This window comes from Mirounga leonina, unplaced genomic scaffold (assembly GCF_011800145.1).
Source record: "Mirounga leonina isolate KUSES-001 unplaced genomic scaffold, KU_Mleo_1.0 Mir_55, whole genome shotgun sequence".
Taxonomy (NCBI): Eukaryota; Metazoa; Chordata; class Mammalia; order Carnivora; family Phocidae; genus Mirounga; species Mirounga leonina.
The window spans coordinates 2,372,283-2,391,823 of NW_023270816.1; the positions used below are offsets into that span (position 1 = coordinate 2,372,283).

General features: G+C 48.2%; 1 protein-coding gene across 3 annotated transcripts in view; it reads left to right on the top strand.

The window, feature by feature from the left end:
• LOC118001918 (tubby-related protein 4-like) overlaps window positions 1–19,541 on the top strand; it is a 235,713-nt gene that overhangs the window by 207,796 nt on the left and 8,376 nt on the right. For all 3 annotated transcript variants that reach the window (XM_034992107.1, XM_034992106.1, XM_034992104.1), the window contains 6 exons: window positions 4,745–4,969; window positions 5,930–6,164; window positions 10,428–10,572; window positions 13,427–13,571; window positions 14,825–14,918; window positions 17,797–17,940. In XM_034992107.1, the coding sequence (XP_034847998.1) occupies window positions 4,745–4,969; window positions 5,930–6,164; window positions 10,428–10,572; window positions 13,427–13,571; window positions 14,825–14,918; window positions 17,797–17,940 (988 nt within the window). The remainder of the gene's footprint in view (window positions 1–4,744; window positions 4,970–5,929; window positions 6,165–10,427; window positions 10,573–13,426; window positions 13,572–14,824; window positions 14,919–17,796; window positions 17,941–19,541) is intronic.

Below are 19,541 nucleotides of genomic sequence, written 5' to 3' on the forward strand. Positions count from 1 at the left end.
GGCGGAGCTGCAGTGACTGTGGGAGGCCAGGAGGGCCCTCTGACACCTACAGGATCGGACGCGTCAGTGGTCCACATCCCTAGTCCTCAGCCCTGGGCCCTCATCGGCCAGAAACTGTGGGTTCAGACAGCCTCGTGGTCCCTCTCTTGGGACAGCTGGCTTTGACTCTTTTGTTGTCTGTTGTCTTTGATCTTGCTTGAGCAGCTTATCTTTAATATGGAAAGAACATCTTGTTTTTTATTCCTCTTAAATTTTTAGAGGACTCCATGCAACTCACTGCAGATATAAAAATAGCAATACGGTGAGGAAGCTGTCAGTGTTTTAAAATTTAAATAAACTCCAGCTGAGTCAGGCCGCTGCCGAAACTGCCTCGTTGGAGCAGCCCTCTCTGCTCCCCTCTGTCTGAAGTGACCCCCTCACTCTTTCTCAAGCCCCTTTTCCTGCCCTTCTTCACAACCTGACATGAGCAGGTAGTCCTCCTCGGAGGGACTAAGACACGCATCTCTCTCCTGTCCCACCTCAGAGTGTCCGCTCCATAAGGGCAGGGAATTTATTTATTTATTTATTTATTTATTTTTAAAGATTTTTTATTTATTTATTCACAAGAGACAGAGACAGAGAGAGAGAGAAGCAGAGGGAGAAGCAGGCTCCCAAGGAGCAGGGAGCCCGATGCGGGACTCGATCCCAGGACCCTGAGATCATGACCTGAGCCGAAGGCAGACGCTTAACCATCTGAGCCACCCAGGCGCCCCAGGGAATTTATTTTATTCAGTATCAGGCCCCAACACCTAGAACGCGTCTTACCCATTGTATACAATTAACAGTTACCTGAATAACTGACTGGATGAGTGTGTGGTGTGTATTGTATAGCAGCAGGAGGTAAGGTTGGGAGGAATGTAGCTTGTCTTCATGTGCCAGAGGGGCTGAAACCAGCCATTTATTAATACAATCCATGAGCTGTAGCCGAGGAAGTCCGAGGAGCAGACTACCCTGCCACCCTCACGTGGCTCAGCATCAGACAACGAGACAGGGAGATCCTTGAGAGGACAACCTGACTGTGTTAGCCGCTCACCAAACCTCCATACGAGCAGCCTCTCTCTGCAGCTGAGCAATACCTCTCCTTGTTCCATCAAACTCACCAAAGCACTCGATTTCTACCACACTAATGCTCCCTGAAATGTAGCTCATTTTCTTGTCCTTTTGCCTTGGATTTAGACATGCAAAGTATGTGAGCTTCCCTACACAAATTAAGATTTGAATGTTACCAACTTCACAGTTCTAGCCATTGGTTCTAAAAATAGTCATTTTGTGTGATTTGAGAGAGAGATTAAGTCCACAGATTTACAGCTGAGTTTTTCCCTAGCAGATAGCAGCTGTTCAAACAAAAGCATTCATCTGTGGGAGTTGTGTTAGTGTGCACCCTTATCTTGTTCCAGGTTTACTGGAATTAACCATTCGGTATGTTTCTCTTCTGTCGCGAGTCCTGGCTGGTGGGCAGTTCTTAGGACGGCGCTCTGTGGGTGAGGGCTGTGGGCAGGCAGGCCGTGGATTCGTTCTCTGCTGGCACTGCGGATCCTAGGGGACGGAGGGCAGAAAGCACTGATTGGGAGGCAGCTGAATCGAGACACCCCACACCCCATGTCTGCGGGCATGTGCGCATACCTCCACTTTGAGTCTTGTTCTTTCCAAAACAATAGGACATTTGTAGGGAGGGCTTTGTGGGCTGAACTACCCATAAACAGCACAGGAAATTTGGCACCAAAAGGAAATGAGACTTTAGAAAAGTAAGATGACATATAAAAACAGTATAAAAGTATTTAGAGAGGTATAAAAGGATTTCCTGTGTGGTTTCTTATTTGTTGATTTCCAGCTCTGTTGAGTTGATATGAAGGTTCTGTAAATTTCAAGTATTCAAGTGTGGATTTGATACACTTGTGTATTGCGGTAGGATTGCATCATGAGATTCACTAACACCTCCCTCACAACACATAATTATCATTTCTTTTTTGTGGGAAAAACATTTAAGATACAGTGTCTCTTAGCAACTTTCAAATACATAGTATAGTCTTTGTACAGGCTTACAGGACTTAGAGGTATCCTGAGGTCATGGCCCCACTGCCGCCCTCCTCCACTCAATGGGAATTACAATAATCAATTTCCCCACATCAGAGAGACCTTAAAACCTTCAGGCAAGAAGATCAGCTCTCACTATCTGTAAATTCTTTATTTTTCTGTTATAGCCTTAAAATTTAGTGTAGAAAGGTACCAGTATTTATTTTGCTACTTTATCATCCTACGTGGAGTATATGCTGAAAAAGTAACTTATATGAGCATGTGTTCCCCTCTTTACTGAAACAGACAATCACTGATGTGGACAAGTAAGTGCATGCTCACCCCAAACGCTGTGCTATAAATCCCTGTTGGTATTCTTGGTACTTCCCGGTAACCTTGCTCCGGATAACAGTTCCCCCTTTGAGACTCCGCAGGTATCACGTCCTCAGGCCGCTTACCTCCCGCCCTTTGCTCTGGGTTCTGGTTTTCACTCTTTCCCGCCCTATGAGTCCTCCTTGCGGAGAAGTCTGTCTTAGTGGATATCATGCGCAGAACGGGAGCACGGTCCTTCCTCACCTTCCAGACAGGCTGTCTCTTGCTGTCTTGTGCACATAACAGCACTTCTTGGCTAATTTATCCCCACTTTCGGGCCCACGTGACCTGCAGATTCTTTTCTGCCGTAGCGAATCATTCTGGTCATTGTCCATTTGCTAATGACACAGCCTGTTTCTTCTCCTGTTTGCCTCTTCTGCAGACATGTTGTCCGGTTTGTTTCGGAGTCAAATTGCCTTGACCGAATGGATTACGGGGACAATTTGGGTCTCTTACTTCGCGACTGACAGTTCAGTTTGTTTGTGGGGCATTTGGCATTCTTTAGGCCGGTGTGGTATATGGACAGGAGAGGAGGGAGCACCCGGGTAAGGAGCACAGCTGTGGGGCTGAAGGAAGTGGGCGAGAACCGTGGCTCTCCTGGGTACTCGCTGTAGCTTAGCCTCTCCAAGCGCCGGGCTCCTGGGCTTCTGGCAAGGTAGATGAAAGTAATGATACCTCCATGGCAGAACTGAAAGGACTAAATGGGCTGCTGTATGTGCTTGTGAGGCTGTGAGAGAGAGAATTTTCGTCCACCTTGAAAGTCTGTGTTAAGTGGTTTAAGTTCTTTTATACAAAGATATGAGATACATACTTATCATATGATAATTTTATGTAAGATCCTTCCAAAACATGTTTTAACTGCTACTATGAAAAGCAGAAGGCAGAAGGACAGAGGGGACAGGAGGACAAATGTATAACCTGCACTTCCGGGATTGATGATAGCAAAGGAATTTTTTGTGTATTTTGTGTGTGTTATCTGCTTTGTCTCCGGTAGTGATTACGGCTTACTCTGTGAGGTCTGCCCCACTTGTGGGATCCTCTTGTAAGGAGGCTCATCTGGAAGTATCTGGAGGCCTGCACACTTGAGTTCCAGGCTCCGTGGTCCTCCTCCAGGGGGTCGCGGCTGGGGTCCCAACCTGCACTGCCTGGACTCACAGAGATGGAAAGAGAAGATGGAGTATCTCCAGCCTTGCATTTTGTTTTGAAGTTGAAACCAGGATTAGCTGACCCTGGAGGCTATTTTAAGCAAGTGTCTTCATCTGTTCCTTTTATCTTGATGTTTGTCACTGAAGTGCTGTGAAAATTCTGCTCCTGTCACTCCTATAACAGATCTGACACCCCACTTCTGATCTTTCCAGCCCCCCAAGACCTTACTAAATTAGAGCCCCATCCAGCTGAACAGGAATGAACCGATTCTCCCGCAGCTTCCCCGTCACAGCCCTCCGCCTCCGCCTCCTTTCTTGGTGGATCTTACTTAGTTGGCACCCTGGAGCCTTGGAGTTTTTTCAATATAACTAGTTTCTGACTTGCATATTTGGAATTAGCATACCTTTAAAGCAGTGGTGGTGGTCCCAGCCCCCTGGAGCAGCCACCACAGGAACTGTGTGTCCCCCCACCACTGTCCTCTCCCCGGGGAGCTTTCTGTTTTCTTCTTCTGGCCCGTAGCCAAGGGGAACCGTGATTCAGGGACTGTGGGTTATAGCCTATGATAGGTCTCGGAAGTACCTCTGGCATCTTCCCTCTCCTTTAATCCTCACAGCTCCCATTTTACTCCTGAGAACATGCAAGACATCCCGGGGTTGTAGATGAGTCCCCAGGTCACACAGCATGTGACCCGGACCAGCATCGATTTCACTCTGAAATGCTCCTTGTCAGGACCGAAGGGAAGGGCCATCTGGTCTGCCTCCTCACCACCTCCCCAAGCCACAGGAACAACCACTGGTTTCTTGGGGATCCAGATAACCAGAGTTCAGTAAGAATGTGGGTTACTGTACCCCAGGCTAAGCGCATCTTCTGGCAGAGACATCATTATACAGAGCTAAGTTAGGTTTTACGGTACCAAATCAAATGAGATAATACACATAAAAGAACTTCACAAAACCATTCCAGTGCTTTGTGTTCTGGCCTGGGGACCTGACTATTTTCCAATGAAAATAGTGAACTTCTGTGATGTAGTATTTCATTGTCTATTATACTTTTCAAAACCAATATTCTCGGCAACTATTAGGTCACTTTATTTTGCTTGACACACCCATGCATGACCTCCTGTGCTTTACCGCAAGAGCAGAACCTGAGTGTCGCCTCCCTCACTTCCTGGCAGCGCCCCATAGTCTCCATCTGCTGGGGACACCGGGACTCGCGGCTGCTGATGGCTTCAGGACCGGCCCTGTATGTGGTGCGTGTGGAGCACCGCGTGTGCAGCCTGCAGCTGCTGTGCCGGCAGGCCGTCGCCAGCGCCCTGCGGGAGGACAAGGACGTCAGCAAGCTGGCCCTGCCCCCCCGCCTCTGCTCCTACCTCTCCACCGCCTTCATCCCCACCATCAAGGTAGAGCCTCTCCACCCTCCCCTGCTCTTCCTCAGCCCCTGCCGGCTCCCCACTTCCAGAGGGCTGGCCAGGAGCGGGGCCGAGTCCTAGCAGGCGGGCCAGAGTCGTGTGTGCTCCTCGGCGAGAGTACCCGGGTGACACTGCTTCCGAGTGCGGTCTGTCCCTGGCACCACTGTTCTGCCAGAGACTCGCCTTGTGCGAGGGGCGTAAGCGTCCTCGCGGCAAAGGCGGTCTTGGAGGTTGAGTGCCATGCCATCCTGATGCTCATTCTGCCTTGCTCAATCCTGACTTCCTGGCAGATGCTTCAGAAAAGTGGGAAACCTGTTCCAAGGAGTTTGAGTAGCTTGCTCCATCGCCAGTTACGGGAATGGTCAGGTTGAACCCTGTCCTGAGGATGGAGCCACTGTGCTGAGGAGGGGTGACCCCCACCTCGCACTCGCTATTGCTCGTCAGGTTTTTGGTGGTGTGTGGAACAGATCTGCCAGGGGCTGTTCAGGTGCGGGTTTTCCTCTAACCTCGGGGCCTCCGCACCTTACATTCTTGTCTGTGTTCTCTGTTCTGTATTCTCTCTCTGCTTCTAAGTGTCAGATTGACTTGTTCAGGTGATTTTTTTCTTAAAACATCAGTTTTAGAATCTGTTGTGATGTATTTTCAAGTTGCTTTACAATCTTGGTTGTGTACCAGGGATTCTCAACCCTGGCTGCACATTAAAATCACATGGGGAGTTTTTAGAAAATACACATGCCCATCCCCCACTCCCAGAGATTCCAATTTCATTGTTTGAGGTGGGATTCTAGCTTCGCTATTTTTTTTAAAGGTCCCAGGAGATTCTTCTGCGCACCCACAGTTGAGAATCGCTGTCCCACACCACATCGTTAACCCTCCCCGAGCTACCAGCCAGTGCTCTGTTGGAGTAATCAGTGACGTCCATACTCGTTTCTTTCCATGTCCTGCCTCTAGCCCCCAATTCCAGATCCCAACAACATGCGAGACTTTGTCAGCTACCCCTCAGCCGGCAACGAGCGTCTGCACTGCACCATGAAGCGCACAGAGGACGACCCGGAGGTGGGAGGTCCGTGTTACACCCTCTACCTGGAGTACCTGGGTGGGCTCGTGCCCATCCTCAAGGGGCGGCGCATCAGCAAGCTGCGGCCAGAGTTCGTCATCATGGACCCCCGGACGGATAGCAAATCAGGTGGGCCTCCACGCCAGAGAGACTAAGACCTCATTCTTAGGTGTGGTTGAGGAATAGTTTTCCTGACACCATGCAAAGAGAGTGCCTACTTATGAAACGTGAGCCTGTGTTTTGGCTGGCGTGGAACATCCTGGAAGCTGCCCTGTTTCCAAAATTGTATCGAAGTTAACGATTCCCTAAATGTACTTTCTGATGGGTTTTTAACAGCACTCCGTAAGGCTTCGTGTGACTGGGGCCGTGGATAGAGGAAACATCAGCTCTCTGTCAGGGGGAAGCTGGCCCCGGCTTCCTGGGAACAGTAGATTCCTCTTTTAGTTACTCATCAGGTATTATCAAGGGCCTTAATGTACTGTTGAGACCAGCTGATACTAACAGGGAGGTACCTCTCTGCCCTCCCAGAGCGAGTGATAGAATTAAAATTCTCAGACCTTCGGCCTACTCCTCAGCCTCCTGCTAGAATCTTACTTCTGCTCCTCACTAATCCACTGTGAGCTGCTTTTTAGCTGATTACCGAGGAAAATTCCTTGCTCATCCATGAAGATTTTGGCATGATGACTCACTCTACCCTTCTAAGAACTCTGTCCTGTACTGATCTTCGGTACTCACTTGGCGTGCCCTGGGTGCTCGCTGCATGCTCGTTTCTGCCATCCTAGAGTGGGAGCCTCCAGAGTAAAGGGACTTGGCTGTTTCTCTTTGCACCGTGGATGCTTGTCCAGTGTCCTAAGCTAGTGACTGCTGAGGCCTGCGTGCCCCCCCAGCAGTATCGGCCAGCTCCCATGTGCTACTGCCCACCCCCCCACCCCCCGTGAAATCCTGCTCGTCACCGGCCTCCTGTGCTGGCCACCTGTCAGTCGGGCTGCTGGAGTCCTGCGGGGCCCGTGGTGGTTGTTGGGCCCGGCTCCGTCTGAGGCCTGGGCGGAGGGAACGACCTCCTCTCTTCACCCCAGGGCCTGGCACACGCCTGACCTCGAAAGGGATTTGTGTCACGGGAGCCTACCGCTCTCCACTCCCCCGCTCCTGCTGTCTTTCCGGCCTGGCGTGCTCGCTCACTCGGCTCACTCCGTGCCGCTCCCCCACCTCTGTCTGGTCTGCGTTGTTGGTTCGGTGACCGTGGCGGCATTCTGCTGTCAGGGTCACCGTGTAAAACTGAAGGCAGTAAAACTGTGCTTTAACATGTTGGATATTAGTCCATTTGTTTGTCTTTTGAGTCATGCAATGAGCTAGTACCAAAAGCAGGGACAGTGAGCAGAACTGCAGGCTGGTAGGGAGGTGGGTAGAACGGAGGGAGAGAGAAGATTGAGAAGGAAGGCAGGCAAAGCGAGGAGAACAGGAGGGCGCAGTGGGCACTGACCTCGAAGGGGAGGGAGAAGAGCCGCTGCTGATCAGTGCTGCCCAAGGGCACGTGGGGCATGGCAGTCTTCTCATGGACGGAGGTCATTGTGTCTGAGGCTCCCCACCATGTGTACAAGTTCATAAAACCTCTCCTCAGATTGCATGTTGAAGGGAACGGACGTGAAGAGCTTGCTTCTGTCCCAAGTGCGTAAATTCCGCACTAAAAACAGGACAGAAGACGCAGGTGGGGCTGCCGAGGGGCACTGAGGCCTCGACCTCCCAAACCCCGTGCTGGCTGGGGGCTTCTGCTCCTGCTTACTGTTCGCATCCAGCTCACAGCAAACGCGGGTGGACTCGACTGCTAGCAGTCCTCTGGGGAATAAGATGTCTTATTTTTGTAATTAAAAGAATCAGAACATTATAAAGCAAAGCAGATGCACAGTATGTATTCAGTGCTCCCTTTGTCCACGATCGTTGGGTCTCCCATGGCCGTGGGGCAATGTCCGGGTGTCTCTGCTTCCAGGGGGTTCAGAAACCTCTTTTGGGTGACAAGACAACACTCGAAAAGTTCAGTAAGAATGTCAAGATTTTAATACCTCAAGATAGACGCAGAAGCTGTGTCACAAGGCAGAACATGAGTAATTGCCAAGCGGGTGGTATACAGACGCGGTTCAGAGCAGGAGCGCTGACTTCTGACTTCGGGGAGCCGGGAACTTCTCGTGAGCTGATTAACTCTTCGAAGCCTGCACATCCGTGCTTCTCAGAATGTGGTCCCGGGGCCACTTCCCTGCAGATCCCCTGGGGTATTTATCTAAATACAGGCTGCCAGGCCTGCCGTTTAGCCTCATTCGTGGGTCTGGGGCGAGGCCTCCACGTGTGCACCTGCCGCTGCCCGGCTGGCAGTTGGGCTTCGAAGCCTGTGACCCACTGTCGTAAGTGTTCTCCATGCAGCTGAACAGACACACGCCTCAGGATGTGTATGTTTATAATTGAGAGCATACATGAGAGCATATTTTTTTAAAGCAAAAATCCACCAATTTTTAAAAGGCATCTTTAGTCAGAACTTACTGTGGGTGGAGTTGTGTGTGTCCCCCTAGAAATTCCTACGCTGAAGCCCTTACCTCCTGTGTTACTGTATTTGGAGATAGGGCTTTTAGGGAGTGATTTGGGTGAAATGAGGCTGTCAGGGTAGAGTCTTAACCCAGTCGGATTGGTGGCCGTGCAAGAAAAGAGGGAGGGCTCTGTCTCTCCACATGTACACACACATGCTAAGGCAAGACCCAGCGAGCACACAGCAAGAGGGTGGCCGACTGCAGGCCGGGAAGAGCGTCCTCACCAGAACATGATCACACCTGCACCCTGATTCCAGACTTCAGCCTCCAGAATGGAGACAGAAATTTCTGTTGTCCAAAAGCCGCCCAATCTGTGGCGTAGTGTTAGAGCATGAGTCAAGGACAACAACAAATGGCATGACATACAGCAACTGTGAAAAATCCTGGATGAGCAGGCAGATCAGGAGCTGAGTGGACAGCACGTTACTGCATTTCCTCAGGCCGGTGAGCTGGCTTCGTGTTCACAAGCACACAAACTTCCTGTGCAAATTACATGCTTGCGTGACTCATGGCCAAGCGTCTTTGGACTAAGTGACTCCTCAAGTAATGTAAAGCACTGCTCAGGGCATGTGAAGTAAGCGTTTTTATTTGATCAAACGCAGGTGCACACCACCCCGGCTTGCTGTCCTCATGGGTCGTGCCTTCTGATGGGGAAGTCGTTTAAGAAGAGGGTGACGTGGGTCTCAGACAGCCTGCTTCCAGGGAGTGTGGCGAGCTGTTTCTGCCTCCAGGGCCCTCAGACAGGTCCCTGTTCACAGATGTCCCTTCCATATGTTCAGAAACACTAGAGATGAGTTTATCTTAGCAAATTCATCCTTTCAAATGTAAATCGCCCTTTTGAATGATGAAGTCCCCTCAAATTCCATAAATGATTTCATTGCCGTTGGACAATTGGGCTTTTTTATAACCTGGTGAGATTCTTGGAGCCTTGAGGGAATGAGGCTTTTATCAGCAAAACAAAGTGGTTCTGCAGATGGGCTACCTACAGTGAGGGCAGAGCAGGGTTCGGGGAGTGAAGGGATGTGGGGGGTGGGAGGAAGGCAGTAAAGGAGAAGGGATTTCAAGGAAGGTGTCAGACATGACCTTCATCCGCTGTGCAGTTTCGTGATGGCCCAACCTCTGTGTGCACCGTCTTCTGCCGTAGGACCTCTGACCTTCTGCCCAGTGACCAATGGTGAAGCTCGAGCGGCTTCTGTACAAACACCCCCAGCAGAGCCCAGGGCTGCCACGGACAGGCCTCCTGCACAGGCCTGCCTTCCAGCCACCTCTCAGAGCAGGCCAGCGTAAACGTCTGGGAGTCCCTGCAGTGGACCTGACCTTGTCAGGTTTCTAGTCCAGAGCAGGCCTGGAACCAGCAGGGGCCTTGGCAGGCCCCAGGTCAGAAACAGGATCTTGCGGGGGGTCCGTGAGTCAGCAAGCCCCTTGCTCAGCCTGGGTCCCCCAGTTGCCTGCAAACCTGTATGAACCCAGATGGATGGTTGTGCTGGGAGGTTCCCGCTTTTTGCGCAGTAAACACTGCCTGTCTCTCTCTCCTGGTCCCCCTCAGTGCCGTCCAAGAGCAGACTATTTTGTACATTCCAGAGACACTGAAATTCTATGCCCACTCCGATAATAGAAGTTATTGCCTCCTTTTGCTTAGAAAATTGTTACAGCATAAAAACGTAAAAGGGAAACCATGCTCTGGTCCTTTCTCTTTCAACCTCTGAACTTAAAATGCTGGCCTATAGAGTCAGTCTGTCCTGTAGTTTCCAGGGCTAATGATCCTCATTAGGGTCTTACTGATAGCACTTTCCAGAGTCTGCTGGTTGTGTCTCACCAGATGAAATCTACGGAAACAGCTTGATTTCCTCCATGCTGGACAGCTGCAACTGCTCGGACTCCAGTGACGTGGAACTGAGTGACGACTGGGCTGCCAAGAAATCCCCCAAAATCTCCCGTGCTAGCAAGTCACCCAAACTCCCAAGGTAAGCTCACTCCCCAGGGCTGGTCGTCCTTGTTTGTGTCTGCAGCAGAACCTCACTGAAGCCGACACCAGAAGAGCCCCGCAAGAGGACTTCCCTGCCTTTCATCAGGAAGGTCTGCCAGCAATAATTAGAGCTTTCCTTTCTTCTCCCCTTTGGGTAGACAAATCCACCCATGGGAAGTTTGCTAAGTCCTCAGAACTCAGGGTTAGTACTGACAATGGGCAGCATGGGGTGGCAGAAGCTCCCTGGCCCACTTGGTGGTTCTTGCAGTCCAGAAAAGTAAGGAGAAGGGTTTACGATGAGTGTAACATAATGCATTGAACAGAATGCCCAGTTTAAATACCTTCTAACGCTGTAATTGGAAATAAATCATAAACTAAAAAAATCTCACATGCCAAAGGTTTGTCCTAAAGAGTGGCAAAAAGCTAAGAGTAGATAGAAGGGCCTTTGTGTCCTAGGTGAGAGTCCCCACTGATCCTGGCTCCACTCCCAAAGGCCGTATGACCTCGGGGTATAACCTTGAATGAACCCGTGACCCAGATGCCAGTGTCCTTATCTGTAGAAGGTAAAGGGTGGGCCAGATCTTGACTAAGCTGTCTTTAGCTCTAAAATTCTGTGATGCTGTACAAAATTAAGATATAATTTATGTACAGATACATATCTGCCCAGATCTCAAAGACATAATTTCCTGCACAGTTGATAAAGCAGAATATTTACCACCCAGTTGAAGGTAACATTTCCATCCTCCTGAAAGAAAAGTTCCTCGTGTCCCTTCTCCAGAGGAATCACTGTTCTGACTTCCGTCACCGCAGAGGAGTTTGACTTGTTCTTGAATTTCATATGAATGGCATCAAACAGTATATACTCCTTTTTTATTTGACTTTTTTTTTGCTCAACATAATGACTGAGATTCATTCGTGTGGGGTGTATCAGTGGTTTTTCTTTTTTGCTCTGTGGTTTCCATTGGAATGGATATACTACAGTGTGTTTATTCCTTTTACCAATTGATTGATCTTTGGTAGTTTCCCGTTCGGGGCTATTACAAATCAAACCATTGTAGACATTCTTATACAAGACTTTTTATGGACACCTGCACTCATTAATCTCGGGTATACACTTAGGAGGGGAGTTGCTGGGTCCTGGCGCACGTTTATTGGAAACTGCCAATAAACGTATTCCACCCAGTATTCCAGGGTGCCCGTGCTGTTCTGAGGTCCCTCCAGCGGCGTGTGAGGCTTCTGTTCTCGCCCACGGTTGCAGTGTCATTGTTAGAAGATACTCTTTATCCATTCTGGTGGGCATGTCGTGGCATCAGCGTGTCTAGTGATTGTTGCTGCTAACCAGTTTTTCATATGCTTAGTGGCCATTTGGAGCTCTTCTTTTGTGAAGTGTCTGTTAAGTCTTTTGCCCGTTTTTTATTGAGTTGTTTTTCTTTCATCAAGTTTTAAGAGTCTTTATGTATTCTAGCTATGAGTCTTTGGCAGAGATCTGGAGTGCCACGTATGTGGTGGCCTAACGTAATATGAATTTCTTCTTTTATGATTAGTGCTTTTTGTGTCCTGTTTAGGAAATCTTTGTCTACCCTTAGGTCATAAAGACATTCTTTTGTTCTTTCCAGAAACTTTGTAGTTTTAGCTTTCATACTTGAATCTCAGATTCATTTTTGTGCATGGTGTGAGTTTTTCCCATGTAGATAACCAGTTGCTCAAGCAATTTGATTGATTGATTTTTTTCATCTTTATTCTAAGCTTGTTAAAATCTCAAATAAAATTATGAACTTTCCTACACTTCTACAGTGTTTCAGCTTTTCCCATTAATTAAGGGAGAACATTTAACACATAAGCAACCAAATCTTGCACCTGTAAATGTCCTTTTAAAGTTCCTGGATGTGGCAGTCTCTGCAGCTGGTCCTCATTCCTTCTGTCTTTCCCTGTGTTGGATCCTCTTGCGTGCCACAGCCGGACTAATTGTCCTCGTACAGAGTTTTCACCAGCTCGGGCCCCCTGTCCACCCAAACTTTGGGAGCCCTCGCTATCGTATCAAGCTTTCAATCAGTATCTGTGAGGCTCAGGGCTTTCCTCTTCATGGACTGCCATTGACCTTACCAGCACTCTCTGGGGGGTAGACCGGCATTAACACATGTGTCCCTGTGTTACAAACAGAACTGAAGACCAGAGATCAAATGTAGGATCAGAAGGCAGCAGGAAAACTGTAGACCCACAGATTTGATTTAAATATGATCGCTGGTGAAAGGCTAGATAAATCTGTTGAAATCCTAACATTGTAGTAGGAATTGTAAAATCACTGTGGCCTTAAGGTGAAAAATGGCTCTTCCCACCTGCTAGTTTCCCACATGCAGAAGGCGTGTGGATGTTTCTAAACTTAACTATTAGTCCATAGAAAGTGAACCACATTTAATTCTCTGAGGTTCCTTACAAATGAATCACTTTGTCTAATCTCACCATATTTTTTTAAGATTTTATTTATTTAATTGAGAGGGGGAGTGGGAGAGGGAGAAGCAGGCTAGGCTCCCCGCGGAGCAGGGAGCCTGATGTGAAACTCAATCCCAGGACCCTGGGATCATGACCTGAGCTGAAGGCAGACGCTTAACGACTGAGCCACCCAGATGCCCCTGATCTTACCATATTTTTAAATATATATTACTCGATATGCAATTCTGTTCTTCTTTCTTCATATTCACAAGGCAAGAGCAGACGGGAGAGGCTTGGGTAAAGAGGCCTGGCCCCTGGGAACGTGGCACCCCTGGTGGCCACCAGAGCGCGAAGGCAAGGGCCACGGCAGTGGGAGCCTCTCCCACATGTGGGGCCTGACCCTCCTGGCCTTGTCTCCACAGGATCAACATTGAGGCCCGGAAGTCTCCCAAGCTGTCCCGGGCTGCTCAGGAGATGTCCAGGTCTCCCCGGTTGCCGATGCGCAAGCCCTCCATTGGCTCGCCCAGTCTGACGCGAAGAGAGTTTCCCTTTGAAGACATCACTCAGGTAGCACCTGGGGTCCAGGGCTGGCCCGTGTTTCTGATGCTCCCCTGCGCGTCTTCCCTCCTCAGTGTGTGCCTGACGGGGACTGAGTCCTGGGCACATCACCCCTGCACTTGCCACCCCAGTCTCCGTGCCTGTCCCTGCCGTTCCAGACACGGGGCATGGAGAACCGGAGCCCTGTTTGCCTTCCTCACCATCCCTGCCCTCAGGGAGGCCCCAGGACCTCCATATCCCCCAGGACCTCCATCCCACCTCAGACACCCCCCTGTTGCCACATGAGTCTTTTCACAGCTTGAGACCTGTCCACACTTCTCCCCTCTGCTCCCTCAAGCCACATGTGGACCTTTGGTGTCCACAGGAGCCAGGCCCTGGTGGCAGCCCCACAATCTGGCGCTGCCTGTCTCTCTCTCCTGGTCCCCCTCAGTGCCGTCCAAGTGCCACAGACTCACTGTTGACTGGCCTCCTTCTGTGTTTGTGCCTTTGTTGCGTCTGGGTCACCAGGGTCGCCTGCCCCCCCCCCCCCCCCCCCCCGCCTTTTTGCTTCCACATAGAACTCATCACGAAGGCTTCCTTCCCCGGCTCAGCCACAGCAATCCCAAAGCATCTTGTTTGTAACTCCCTTATCACATTCCTCAGTGACTTCCTTGTCTGCAAATAATTGTAAGCCTGTATCCTCCATTGGGTTATAAGCTCTTTGAGGAAGCCGCATTTTATTCATCTTTATTATTGCTGTTCACACACATATACACACGTGGCTTAAGCATACTGATCATTTTTTAAAAATTTTTTTAGTTGAATGAGGAAACAGATAATTGGGTCGTTTGGGGACATCCTGGCATCAGTGCAGCTGGTGTTTCCAGGAGGAATATCGAGGATAAAAATGGATTCAGAGCTAGGTATACCCTCTCTAGGTCAGTGACTATAGGGAAAGGAGAGGGAAAGAAAAGCGTGCCCAGAGCACCTCTGTGGCCTTTTTAACCTACGCACGTGTGGACACACTGGGACACATCTGCCCCTTACCCCCCGCCTGCAAATCTCAGCTCGGTGAGCCACCGTTCAGAAACACGTGCCTGACATGTTCTCGTTAGCTTCTGGTCTTAAAAAGGGTAGAATGATAGAGAGAATGAGTATTTCCAGCAGTGCCCACCTGTGACCTTTTTAAGCAAAAATGTTAACATTCTTAGTTCCTAAGTGATCAATAGAAAATACGAAAATAGATGGTGATTTTTTTTTTTTCCTTTTTTTTTTCCCCACAGCACAACTATCTTGCTCAGGTCACGTCTAATATCTGGGGAACCAAGTTTAAGATTGTGGGCTTGGCTGCTTTCCTGCCAACCAACCTCGGTGCAGGTAAAAACCATGTCCTCTTCTCTGCCCACTCTCTGAGACTAGAAAGACAATTCTGAGTCTGCCCGAAACTGAGACTAAAAAGACAATTCAAATGAGCTCTTACGGCACCAGAAGATTAGCATGTACTTTATTTACCTCTAAACTTTGATTCTATCCACTGTGATTTTACAAAAATTAGAATTATTACTCAAATTGGTTTTTTGCCGGCAGTGCCTTCATTTTTTTTGTATAAGTCCTGATTTATGAAAAGACAGAACCAGCTACAATCTTCTAACAGAGATTTGACAGGTTTCTGGTTATTGTGATTTCTGGCCTTTCACTGTGGGCAGGTTTTGGTACCAGTATATTTAGGTTCTTGAGTCAGAAGAAAATTGAGGTTCAGAAAGGGTTAAAGACTGCAAGAAGCTGACTGTTAGTACAGTTCCATGTGGTAAATCCTTATGGATTTCACCTAGAAGTCCCAGATAAATACCCTCTCCGTGCGAAGTTTGAGACACTGAGGAAAACAAAACCAAGGGAGTAAAAGCTGGGCTAGTACCTGGCATTTGCATTTTTTCGGTACTCCTGCTCGAGTGAGTAGTAGTAATGTCTCATGTTTACTTGGGGACAGTGAAGGAATGAAATGACAGAAGGTCCTTTTCAAAGCAGCTTCATGCCAGTAGGCACATCCCTGGGTGGGCTGCGGACACGTGCTGTCCCCTCAGCCTTGCTGGATTGCCTCATCATTTGGCACGCACACCTCTCTGGAAGGCTGGGCTTGCCTGTGGGTGGTGGTCCCATCTTGAACATCTCTGCGTAACCTACTAAAAATGGTTCTTGAAAAATTCTGAATCTGCCTATTGGAGTTGTTTAAGACACGGTTAGATCCTTTCAATTAAATTAGTTTTGCAAAGCAGATGTTAAAAAGACGTATGCCATGTATCCATCTTAAGAGACTTATTAAATTGTGCTGCATTCGGATTTTTCATTTTGAGGTTTCTCAGCTCAAAGAAAAAGAGGAATACAAGTAAAATATAAAACTGACTTAGAAAATAAGAATAGGCTGTTCCTGCACTTAATGCAAAGAAATCTCTTATAATATTTTCAGCAACCTGGAGAGGCTCTGATGACCACGAAAGCGTGTTCTTCAGTAACGCAGCCGTGTGTGGCTGATGCGCATGGGGATTCTAGTAGCTACAGTATGGGTATCATGTTACCCCATATGCATGAGCTGAGAACTGAGCCATCTGCCCACAGTACACACTGAAAAGAGGAATGGAGTCTTAATGCATCTTTTCCTTCTGGATGTTGAATAGATCCACACCTAAGTCAACAAGGACCTTGAGACGGGAGAACCTGTAGGTGCCCTCAAGTACATGGTGCTCCAGTGTGAGGAATTCAAGTGCCCAGGAGAAAAGCTTTCTGTAGGACTGTAGTGAAATCATTGTCCTAATCATGGGCTGTTTTTTAAAAAGAGCATTTTAGCTATTACTATTCATTTGTCAAGCTAAGAGAATTTTCCACTTGATCCTATCTCTTGGATTCTAGATGTGTAAGTTACATGTGGCACCCTATTAATCTTTGGCACTCTAATGGATTTTAAAAGTGAGTATTGTTGGATGTATTTTACATTGGATAATTTGTTTCCTTCAGTTAGAATTATCTGACCCATGAAATTTTATTTTTGATTTTTTGCTTTCTCAATTTAAAAAATATGGAATAAATTCCAAATTCAAAAGATTTGAGGCGGTATACAGTAAAACTCTCTCTCATCTTCACCTCTGGCCACCTAGTTTTTCCCCCCCCGGCGGCAACTGATGTTATTTTTTTAATCCCTCCTGAGATTTTAAATTTTATTTCTTTTATCAGTCTGAACAACAAAGAATAGCACTTTAATGCATTAATTTTTAAGCTGTAGAGAACTGTCCCGAATTTTTAAGCCAAAGTTCATATTCTCTTTTGTGGGCAAGAGAGACGAACACACAAATAAGGCCTGTGTCTTATTGGAAAAGTCGCCTTAGCCCACACCAGCCCAAGCGCCAGCCTTATAGAGGCATTTCATCAGAGCAGGCCTCCTGGGCCACGGGAGTTCGAGCTGGTCAGCCACCGGGCGCTAGCGGGGACAGCTGTGGAGACACAGCTGGGCCTAACAAAAAATGAGAATAACAGTAATAATTTGAGAACTTCTACTTACCTCAGGAAAGAGCATTAAACAAAAGAAAGTTGATCCTGATTTTAACCTATCGTGAAACCTAAATTCAGATTCATTGTTCTTAACCAATTTTGTTTCCTCCAAATATTTGAGTCGTCATCCAGGCATTGTCTTAAATGTCCCTGTTGATCAAATATAAAACCTTAGCATGTAAAGAAAGATGTGGAAGTTCCCTAAATCTCTGTCCTGATCATGAAGTTGAAAGTCAGGAAGACAAGAATCCAGTCCTGAGTAAGGGCAGTGTTCTCTTCCAACCTGACCCATGTCACCCCTGTGTCCTGGGTTGCCTGAGATCCCCCTGAGCTTGGCACTCTGCTTATCACAACTGTTTTTACTAAATTAAAATTCTGATTGCAAATGAGGCTTTTAAAAAATATATTTATCCTATCCCAGTTCATTCCAGAAAAGCATTTAAGTCTAGGACAGGTTTTTGACGTTTGAAATGTGTGGTTCTGTAGACAGACCACTTGGCAAAGTGATTACGCTAGATGGAGAAGTTGCCGTTAGGGAAGCATGGCTGGGGTGGCCAGTGGTGTGCGGGAGGGAGACAAAGGCCCTCTGTCCCACTCTCCCCTGCCTTCTGATGGCAGGGACACCGCAGCCCCATTTCTCTTCCCATGACCTTGCTGGTGCCTTGGCTGTCCTCGTGCACGTCTCTGTTTACAGTGCTTTCCTCCTCCCCTCCAGTAATCTATAAAACCAGCCTCCTGCATCTCCAGCCGCGGCAGATGACCATCTATCTCCCAGAGGTTCGGAAGATTTCCATGGACTATGTTAATTTACCTGTCTTCAACCCAAATGTTTTCAGTGAAGACGAGGATGATTTACCAGGTGTGTTCTTAGGAGGTCATGACGGGGGCAGAGCAGTAACTAATGGAGGATCACAATATGTCAGTCCGTGCCCACCGCCTTGGTTTGGAAAAGCTATAACTTCCTCAGCTGGTGGGTGTGGTGGCACATCACAGGAGAAAGGTCCTACTGTCACTGGTTTGGGGAGGAGGGGAGCTACCAGAGCAAGGACGATGAAGGTGACCATGACACCTCAGGTCCACAGGGCATTCTACCATCTTATTTTATCTTCACAGTAGTCCTTAGTCATGTGCCCAGCTAGAGAAGTTAACAAGACTGTTGAGAACTCCACAAAATCAGAACTGAAACTGGCTCTCGTTGGCTGTAGGCTAGCCCTCATCCTTTCAGCCCTGCTTAGAGAGCAGCATCACCCCCATGGTCCTGTGGCGCCCACAGAGCCCAGTGTCTCAAACCCACCCCGTCTCCAGGACAGAAAGCCTTCACATTCACACATCTCTTTCCCAGTGTGCAACGCACATCTCAGTGTACAGAAGCCTGGTCTGAGTTAAAGGTGAATTCCGACACAAGCTTTTAAAGTCCCAGTTTCCAAATTTTCAACTATCTGTAGCATCTTAAATTAAGTGTTTTCTAGGGGGAGGAGATCCTATTTTGATTAACAGAGTAGAATGATTTCTAAGTAGTCTGCCAGTTATTTCCATGTAACTGTTCTCAAAAATATCTACCTGTAATTTTATAAATATGAAGACTCCTCTACTTAGAACCAAGCAGGGTTCTGAATGTCTCTGGTTTCTGAGCCAGAGGAGTCCAAATGGGCCACTGACTTCTGTATCTGGTGGTTCTAGAACAGAGGGGGCTATGGTCCGCACCGTGGGACAGGGACGGACACGCAGGCCAGCTCAGGCTCTGAACTTGGGGGGGGTTGTTTACCTTCTCTTAGCCCAGTTACTTACCTTCTTCACAGGTTTTTACCTGCAAAATCATTTGCACAGTACTTTCTGACAGTAGCCGTTTTTGGTTTTCCGATGGTCATAGCAGGTGGTGTAGACTGTCGAGTCCTAATGGGCAAGGTTTTGCAACCACGTAAACCCACAGTTTGGCAAAGCCTCACACGCTTGAGCTTTAGAAAGCACATCCCCTGCAATTTCAGAATCGTGGATCTAGAAGTATCTTTTAACACTTTCCGAATAACGCCCACCCTGTGCTCCTGGAATGTGACTAATAGAGCTCCCCCCTAAGGCTCAGCCCTTGCTGCAGCTATTCCTGTCTGGGCTTCCCAGTCCGAGGGGGGAGCATTTTGTCTCAGGGCTTTCACTTAATGCTGGTGACAGAGAGGCTCTTCTCTTTAGCAGGGAAGACACCTGCCCTCAGTACTTAATGCAGATGACTGAACATCTGGAGGAGGGATCGGAACAAGAATAATAAGAAACTTGAGATGGGACCCAGATTCACGCAGCCACGAGATAGTTACGTCTCACTAGAGGGCCCCAGGGAAGAGGGAGTCTGACTGGAACCAAGGGTGGGCTTAACTTTTTTTTTTTTTTTTTTAATATTTATTTATTTGAGAGAGAGAGAGAGCATGAGTAGGGAGCGGCAGAGGGAGAGGGAGAAGCAGGCTCTCTGCT